Raw genomic sequence first — 8,965 nt, 5'->3', positions numbered from 1 at the left:
AAGAGAAAACAAAAATGGACAAGTTGGAGATGAGAAGACTGAGCTGGTCTTAAGTAATCTCAGTACATATCCTTCAGAAGTGTTCCTGTTTGAGAGTCTCTGAGACCAAATGAACATGCCACCTGACCAACAAGGTGAGTACTATGGAGTAAGTGGCTTAGAGGTGCGGTGGATAAGGAGTGATGAAAGGCCACCTCTTCTGTGTTCTGCCTCAGCTACGAAAATAAAGCCACTGGGGAGACACAAATTAGAAATAATGATGGAGAAGAAACCACAGTTAGTAATGAAGGAGAAAGCCAGCAAGCTATTGTGAGGACCTTCTGAAGGCCTCTGGTCCCTAATTCCCAAGAGTGATAAAATGGATCTGGACCAGGGCTGATCACCTGAGTTCTAAGGAATGAACCTGAGATTCTGCATTTTCTATAAGCTCCCAGGTGATGCTGACTGCTGCTGGGCCCCGGACCACATTTTGAGTAACAAGGATGTAAGCGTGCAGTAGAAATTTTCAATAATGGAAACATTCCAGATTTAGACTGCCCACAATGGTTATTGGAGCTTGAAGTGTGGCAAGTGCCATGAAGAAAATGAATTTCTGTGAAGTTAAATTAAATTCCTAATGGCCACATGTGACCAGTGGTGACCATATACAACGACAGCATGGATCCAGACATTTCCAGACCACTTCTTCTCTTCCCAGGTCCCACATTACTCAGCCATCGAGTCATTTAGACTAGCAAGTATCCTTTTATAAAATGCAAACTGAAAAATTAGATTCTTTCAACTATTTTCTCCCCACAATGCACATTTGCAGTGGGAGAGAAGTCAGGGGTAATTCTGTAGTGATGACCGTGAGAACTGGAATAGCATCACTGTACTGGGCATGTGAGAAAAAACAAAGCCCGGAAGCAGGCAGAAACTCAGAAAGGGAAGCGGAAAGGCACTGAAGAGAAGCTGTGTGCTCTGAAATTTTACTTTAGGGCTGACTCGGCCCTTCTTGAAAAGTAACTTCTTCCAGTGAAAAAGGAGGCCATGAAAAGAAGTAGGCTTTGGCTGTGATTCCCCTCAGCCACTCCCAAATCATCCAGGTCTGGGAGCATCCAGCTGGGAGAGAGGGGGCAAGGTAGGTGCAGGAGGGCATCTCAGGCAAGTTTATGCACAGATCACAGGAGAGAGTCCTCCAATGCATGCCCAGATTGTGGTCAGATCCTCCCTCCACCATTTTTTTGTAATCCCCATCTACTGTTAAGACAGAGTTTAACATACTCAGCTGCTAACAGAAAGGTTGGCAGTTTGCGTCCAACCAGAGACACCTAGGAAGAAAGACATGATGATTTAATCCCCAGATATCTGCCATTGAAAACCTTACGGAGCACAGTACTATTCTGACACCATGGGGTCACCCTGAGTCATGATCAACTCAATGGATTTTTTTTTTATCTGTTATGAGACGCTATCTCCTTAGTGCGGCCAAGAGCACCATCTTGGGAGGCTCTAAGCACACCATACTGACACAGGCATGGACAGAGCTTATGGGACCCATGACTCTCAGTGAATGAAAGATATAGCAAAATTTTCATTGTAAAATATCTCCTTTATCCAAATACCACTTGTAGGAACATTCTAGTCAATTAAAGATTCTATTTTAGGTTTTGGTTAATTGTGGTTTTGACAGGATTGAGGAAAGAAATTATTTAAAAGATCAACATAAAACAAAAATAAAAATCCAGTCACATTTCACTCTTGAATTCTGAATATACAGTAGTTTGAGAATTTTTTCTATGTGCAAATGAATATTTTTGAGCAGTGAAAATCAATAATGATGTCTTCTATACTGGTGTTTTACCTAACATTCCTCTTTTCCCCTAGCCCCCACGTCCCCCCGACCCCACCCACTTTCCCATTTTGGTTGAGTTGGACTACAATCTATAATATCAGAATAGTACCCTTCCCTTCTGAGAGTCTGGCACCTCCTATTTTGCTTAGCAGGCCAGCATGCAGGATGAGGACTGCATAAAATCACCTAGAACAGGAGACTTGGTTTCATAGGTGGGGATAAAATTGAAATTAATGAGTCCCTTATTCTTCTTTTAAACTACTTGGTATAATTAATTCCCTTTGGAAAATTTGCACTTAGTCACAACTTAAAACAAGTGAAATATATATTAGAAACATTTGGTCAGGGACCCAGCAGGTTAATTTTTTTTTTTTTAAGGCATAGTCAAATTTGGTGATTTTCTATTGGTTAGTCAAATACCCACGTCATGAAAAAAAAAAAAAAAGTGTCAAATAAACTCCATTGATATAATTAAATTATGCAGCATTTAAAATATTCTTGTATCAATAACTCTTAATATTTTACAAACAATTGTTTAGAAAAGATGGATGAGACCATATCTCAAGAGCATATGTATGTGTGTATACACATATAAATGTATATGTGTCTATATGCATATATGTCTGTGTATGTATATGGATCTACTGAGCACCTAGGAGTCTACTTTATGAAGACTATCACCATTGGGTCAGTCCCCTATTAGTTTTTCTTTATGTAGGATTATTTAAAGTACTCTATTATGATGTCGAAACAAAGCTTACTTAAGGATTTTTTTGTGACTTTTTGATGTGTGCAACCTTGGCTTCCAAGGATCTGGTCATTGTAATTTTGACTCCTAATGAACAAAACTATGTATGTTCATAAATTCTTAAATATAGAATTTTTACATACAATTCCACAGGAGAAACAAATAAACAACAGGAAGTGCCCATTGACCAGTGGTCTATAAAAAGGAAAACAATATCTACCTCATAAGAATTAAATGAGATGATGATGTTGATAAGAAAAACAATAATAATAGTAATAATAATGAAAAGCAGGGGTGGGGAATGTCTGGCCCTGCCAAGGCAACCGCGGTTGCAACCATATTAGAGGTGAATTAATTAAATGTTTGACCAAATATAGCAGGCTAATTTTTAAGTTGATAACTTCGTATGGCCCACAAATGATGTTATAAATATCCAAATGCCCTTGGCAGAAAAAAGGTTCCACATCCATAATGTAAAGTCTTAAAGCCAAAAGAGGCCGTCTCCTTGGTTGGGACGTTTGTTGCAGGAGTCCTTTAAGCTAGTGGGTAAGTCTGGATGACCCTTCAGTCTACCCAACCTCAGACCTGTGGGAGTTCCTCGGTGTCAAGGCCTACTATTATTATAAGCCCCAACAGAATGGTAGATAATCATGACAGGGAAATTAAGCATAAGAACAAAATGTGGAAGTTTGGGTTTAGAAAGCTATAGTAAGTTTTGTTCAGCAATAGAGCATGGCACTTTATGGAAACACACAGAGAATTTTCTTATTTTGCACACCTACTGTTGTTGAAACAAAATTGGCTTGCAAAGGATCTCTATCATTTGTTGATTGTGGCACAGAAACATGTCCACAAGTTCTTTGAGATACAATATTTATGTAAAATTCCACATTAAAGAAAAGTGCCCCTAACCAACCAAATGGTACTTGGGTAGTAATAAATTAAATTCTATGAAAACTGACATTAAGACTGTGACAGTCTTACAACATTAGATGTGACATGCAAGAAGAAGAAAGGCAGTGTCAGGCAGGAACCGTGTACATGAAGACTTCCCTCCATCAGAGCATCTGAGGGGTTTTAAGCATATTCTGTGACCACTGAGATGATACCAATCTGACCCACTAAACAACTGGATGTATCCCAGTCTCCTTCTCATCACTGTCAAGGAGAAGCCGATGCCTCCAATAATGAAACGGAAACAGTTTCAGCTACATGTTGTTATGTGGTTACACAATAAGAACATTCCATCAGGAGTAAGGAGAGTAGACATGTTGATCGTTGTAATTTATCCTTTTAGACAATGCAATTGTCTCAGACCCCTCCTACCTTTTTACTAATGTGAACATATTTGAACAAGTCAGGTTTGCACAGTAAGAAAAATGGCTTCATGGAATGTTTTGGGGCTTTTTTTTTTCCCCAAAAAAAATAATTTCTAATATTTCAAATCTTAATTTTCACCCACAACAAAATATCAAGCTAAAGAGGTGTTTCAGTGGTACTTCCTTATCTATATAGAAAATTACAAAAACAGCAAGTTACTTCCAAGAACTCTGTATTAAGTAGCAATTACTTCTCTCCCAAGGAATAGCACCAGTACGATTACACCTCAGACTGGGAAGCGCTCCCAAGCTCTTTAATTCCCTGAAGAATTCGCTTCACATGACCCACTTTCGGTATCCCTAGGTCCTAAAAAAGGAAAAATAAATAGAAAAAGACAAGAGAGAAGGGGAAAAAAAGAGAAAGGTTTATTGGTGGGAGAAAATGAAGATTAAATATAATTAACATTCAGTTCATCCATTTTAGTTTATTTTCAATGTTTCACAAAGTTAATGTTAGGAAAACAAATCTATAAAACAAAAATCTGACATACTAAAAAAACCCAGCAATCAGTAAAAAAAATCACATCCTGCACAAATCCTCACCTGTGATGTCCTAAAAAAAACTCTTAAGAAATGGTAGTACTTCAAGAGTCAAAACTAATATAGGTGTCTTTATTTCCCCCAAAACAAAGGCCTTTTTTGGGTCTCTGATGAAAATGAAAATGACACTACAGAATCCACAATTAGTCCCTCTAGCAACATTTTCTGTGCTAAAATACTCAAAAAAAATTTTTAAGTCAAATCCTTGATGAAAGTCCCAGTGTCTGCTACTACATTTGGTTAGTTAATGAATTGACAGTTGCACTTAGGTTCTTTGAACTGAGAGGGGTATTTAAATATTCTTTAAATTTTGTACGTATATGTGAAAATTAAAAAAAACAAAACCTTAAGCATAGTATTTATTAGTTGGCGCTTTCACTTAAACACTCCTTTCTTTCAGAATTATTTTCTTAAAGATCTGCCTTCCCATAAAGTACCAAGAATTCAATTTTTAACCTCCAAAAATGGATGATGACTACAGTGTGCAACACATCAGGCAATCATCAAATATCTGCTGAAGGAAAAGAATGAAACCTATCCAAGGAGGTCATGACATTCTCTGAAAAACTAAATGAAGGGGTTAAACCTTCTAGATCCCACAGTTGATTTAACTGTAAAGCCTATAACCAGTTTGCTAATGTTTGAAGCCACAATACAGAGTTTGAAATGCTTAAAAATTGGTATAAAGATGACTTCTAATGCAGGATTCTAAGGCATCACGAGAATATTGGTCCAGGAAGACAAGGATTCCTGTTTTGTACATGGAGAGTGTTATTTATTTTTAAACTTTTAAGTGGCATGCATAAAATTGTTTGAAGTCGATACACGTGCGTTTTCTCTCTCCCATAGACTTTATGCTGCTGGCAATTCTGAACCAGTCAGACAAAAACACTGCGTCTTTATCATCTTCTTCATTCTCTCCTACTGTCTGTCTGGCAGCAGGAAAAACAAAGCAGTCAGTTTGCATGTTTGAGCGCCAACAAACCTTATAAAAAACTTCCCTTTTCCATCTTTAGTCGCCACTATGCTTAACTGTTGCGTCACCAGCACTCCTTTTTGCTATCTGGAGGATTCAGTGATAGGAAGTAACACGTAAGTCAAAATCTGAGCAGAGTTAGCCGGGTGAAAGATAGAGGGAGAAATGCAGCAATGAGCATACACCACTCTGATGTCAAAGAGTTAAAGTGGTTTTTGTTTTGTTTTTATGTCAATGAAATCAGGCCAGACTAGGTGGGCCAGTGACTCCATCAACTCACTGCCATGGAGTCACTTCCAACTCATAGGGATTACAAGGCTGTAACTATTTATGGGAGCAGACAGTCTCCTCTTTCTCCTGTGGAGCAGCTGGTGGGTTCGAACTGCTGACCTTGCGGTTAAGCACCACAGCAGAGAACCCACTACTAAATAGGCAGAACGTTGTAAGTCTCCATCAAGGCGTGGGTTTCTATCCTAAAACAACACGAAGCCTCTGAAGGGTTTTAAGCAGAAAGGTGATACATCTGGTTTTTACTTTTAAAGTATCAGTCTGGTTGCAAAGTGGATAATGCTTGAGAGAGGACAAGAGTAGAGGCTAGTGAGTGGCCAGCTAGGGCGCTGCTGATGTGACAGTAGGTTGGACTGGGATTGTGGAAAACAGATGAAGAGAATGAATGGAGACTCAAATCAACATGGATTGGTGATGGCCTCGATGGGTGCAGGGAGAAGGATAAACAGGAGGAAGGTGTGAAATGGGAATCTGGATTTCTTTTCTCTGTCTTGAGCATCTGGAACAGAGGTGTGATTTCCTAAAATGCAGAACCTAGGCAAGGGGGAAGAATGGGAGTGGAACAGGAAATCAAGGGTTTGGCTGACATCCCTGTGTGATATCCAAGGATCAGTCAGTCAGTTGGTGACAGGCTACAGTTCATAAATGAGGTAAGGGCTGGAAATATATATATAACAGTTAGTATGTAAAGTTCTGGTGGGTTAATGCTCTAGACTGCGAAGTCGGTTTGATCTGCAAGGTCTGTGGTTCAAGATCACCAGCCACTCCTCGGAAACTCTATAAAGGGTTGCGATAGGTCGGAACCAACTCGATGGCACTTAACAACAACATGTAAAGTCCTGGAGTCCTGGTGTGGTATTGCGGGTTAATGCGCTGGACTGCAAGGTCAGCAGTTCCAGCTCACCAGCCGCTCCTCGGACACCCTATGTGGGGTCACTATGAGTCAGAACTGACTCCATGTCACTTAACGACAACATGTAAAGTTCTGGTGTGGAGCTGTAGGATAAGCACTGGGCTGCTAACTGCAAGATCCAAGGTTCAAACCCATCAACTGTTCCTTGGAAACCCTATACAGGGCTACTGTGAGTCAGAACCGACTGGAGAGCGCCTAAGAACAGCCTGTGAAGTAGTGGCGACGGGTGAGATTATCTAGGGAGTAAATAATCTTTCACCGAACACAGATTTTATTCTGAGGGGTGTGCCCTTTCTGACGTCCACAGCCACCAAGAACAAGGAGAGACCGTTCCCTAGCTTCAGAGTTCTGTGCTACAGAGGGCTCGCTCTGTAAAATTACTTTCCTTTTTCTGTTTCTCAAGACCCAAATTTAGAACCAAAATTGTTAAAAGTGGACGGTGCCTATATAAATTACTAAGAGAAGAGTTGTAAGGGAGAGGATGTAATTTGTATTAAAAATGAAAAACCAAACAGCCCATGTAACGGAAGGAAAAAGCTGAATTTTTAACTGTTCCCATTTCATTTTATTTTTATTTTACTTTTTAAATTTCTAAGTGTTATTACTCTGTTACTCAGTACATACGTGAGCTTTGTTTTTTGATTCTGCAAAGGTTTACTTCACTCGTCATGTGCATCAGTAAGTTTGTATAGTTTATGGATAGTGTAGTGGTACGAGTCAGACTACTAACCTAAAGGTCAGCAGTTCTAAACTATCAGCAGTTCCGCATGAGAAAGATGAGGCTCAGAAACCCTATGCAGCATTGCTATGTGTCAGAATCGACTCCATGGCACACCACCACCGCCACTACCACAACAGATACATATACAAAGAAAACACATATCGTGTGAGTGTCTCTAACACATGCAAACACATTCTTTTAAGGAGCTCTGGTAGCGTAGCGGTTACGAATCGGGCTGAGAACCTCAAGGTCAGCAGTTTGAAACTACCAGCTGTTCTGCGGGAGAAAGAAGATGCTTTCTGCTTTAAAGATTTACAGGCTCAGAAACACAGTACGGGGTCGCTATGAGTCAGAACAGACTCCATGGCACATAACCACCACATTATTCATGGCAAATCAAAAGCAAGCTTGTCGAGGGCAGACAGCACCTAGAGAAGTTGAAATAATGTATTTAAAAGGAGTCCTGGTGTGGCGCTGGAGGCTAATGCATCAGACGGCAAAGTCATTTGAACTGCAAGTTCGGTGGTTCAAGCTCATCAGCTGCTCCTTGGAAAACCTATACAGGGTCACTATGGGTTGGAATCAACTTGATGGCACTTAACAACAACAACAACAAGTCACTAAATAGGAGTCCTAGTGGAGTGCTGTGGATTAATGCACTGGACTGTAAAGTCAGCTGAACCGCAAGGTCAGTAATTCAAGGCCACCAGCTGCTCTTAGGAAATCCTACTCAGGGTAGCTGTGAGTCAGAACTGATTCAACAGCACTTAACAGCAATAACAACTCACTAAATATCATTGCCTGCCAGGGATAAATATCTTGAATATAAAGATTTGTTTTTTTATGGATTCATTTTAAATACTAAAGCCTTTTCCATTATGAACTCTAGCACTATTACTTACTAAACTTATGGCCTCAGTCAGAGATGCATTCACTTGTGACTTGAAATTAAGCGAGTGAACTAATTTATCATTTTATTGCTATGCTCAACAAAAAGGTTTGGGAGAAGTAGTATTTACTTTTTGACGTGATAAAACTCTTCATGGCTCTCCTTTAATAATGACCTACATGCAATAGTATTCACGGTCTGTTCAGAGATCTTTGCTAACGTATTTATAGATAGAGGCAAACACTTCATAAATATACTGTTGTCAAAATTATATGAATTTTAGAACTTGGTATACAAAAAAAATAGTGAGCTTAAAAGTGGGTTTTCTCTAGCAATTCCTCATTCCAAAAAGAGGTCAGACTCCAACAAATGTTGAAGGCTTTGGTCACTTGCCTATAAATCAAACATATTAAAATGGAAGGCTGGGGGAAGAAAATATGAGGGAGCTTCTAAGAGTTTGGGTAACAAGTGGACTGAAGAGAGAATGGAGTTTTCCCAAGAACTTTCCGAAGCCCCCTTACATATGACAAGGGCCCATGCCTCACTCCTGGACAGACGCAGACTTGTGCTGTTGCTCCTGTTGAGTCCCCAACGAGAAGAGAAAAGGGAATGTGCTAGACCATGAGCAGAGAGCTTTCCTTTCCTGCTGCGAAAGACAGTCAGGCTCTGAGCCGCTT

General features: G+C 39.8%; 1 protein-coding gene across 2 annotated transcripts in view; it reads right to left on the bottom strand.

The window, feature by feature from the left end:
• Positions 1 to 4,181: 4,181 nt before the first annotated feature.
• The window catches only part of DGKH (diacylglycerol kinase, eta), a 251,394-nt gene continuing 246,610 nt past the window's right edge, over positions 4,182 to 8,965 (bottom strand). The window contains exon 30 of one of the 2 annotated variants that reach the window (XM_006837609.1): positions 4,182 to 4,268. In XM_006837609.1, coding sequence (XP_006837672.1) covers positions 4,182 to 4,268 — 87 coding nt within the window. The remainder of the gene's footprint in view (positions 4,269 to 8,965) is intronic. The other variant, XM_006837610.1, reaches the window with a different exon arrangement.

This window comes from Chrysochloris asiatica, unplaced genomic scaffold (assembly GCF_000296735.1).
Source record: "Chrysochloris asiatica unplaced genomic scaffold, ChrAsi1.0 scaffold00022, whole genome shotgun sequence".
NCBI classification, from domain to species: Eukaryota; Metazoa; Chordata; class Mammalia; order Afrosoricida; family Chrysochloridae; genus Chrysochloris; species Chrysochloris asiatica.
This window is presented reverse-complemented; position numbering and strand designations above follow the sequence as displayed.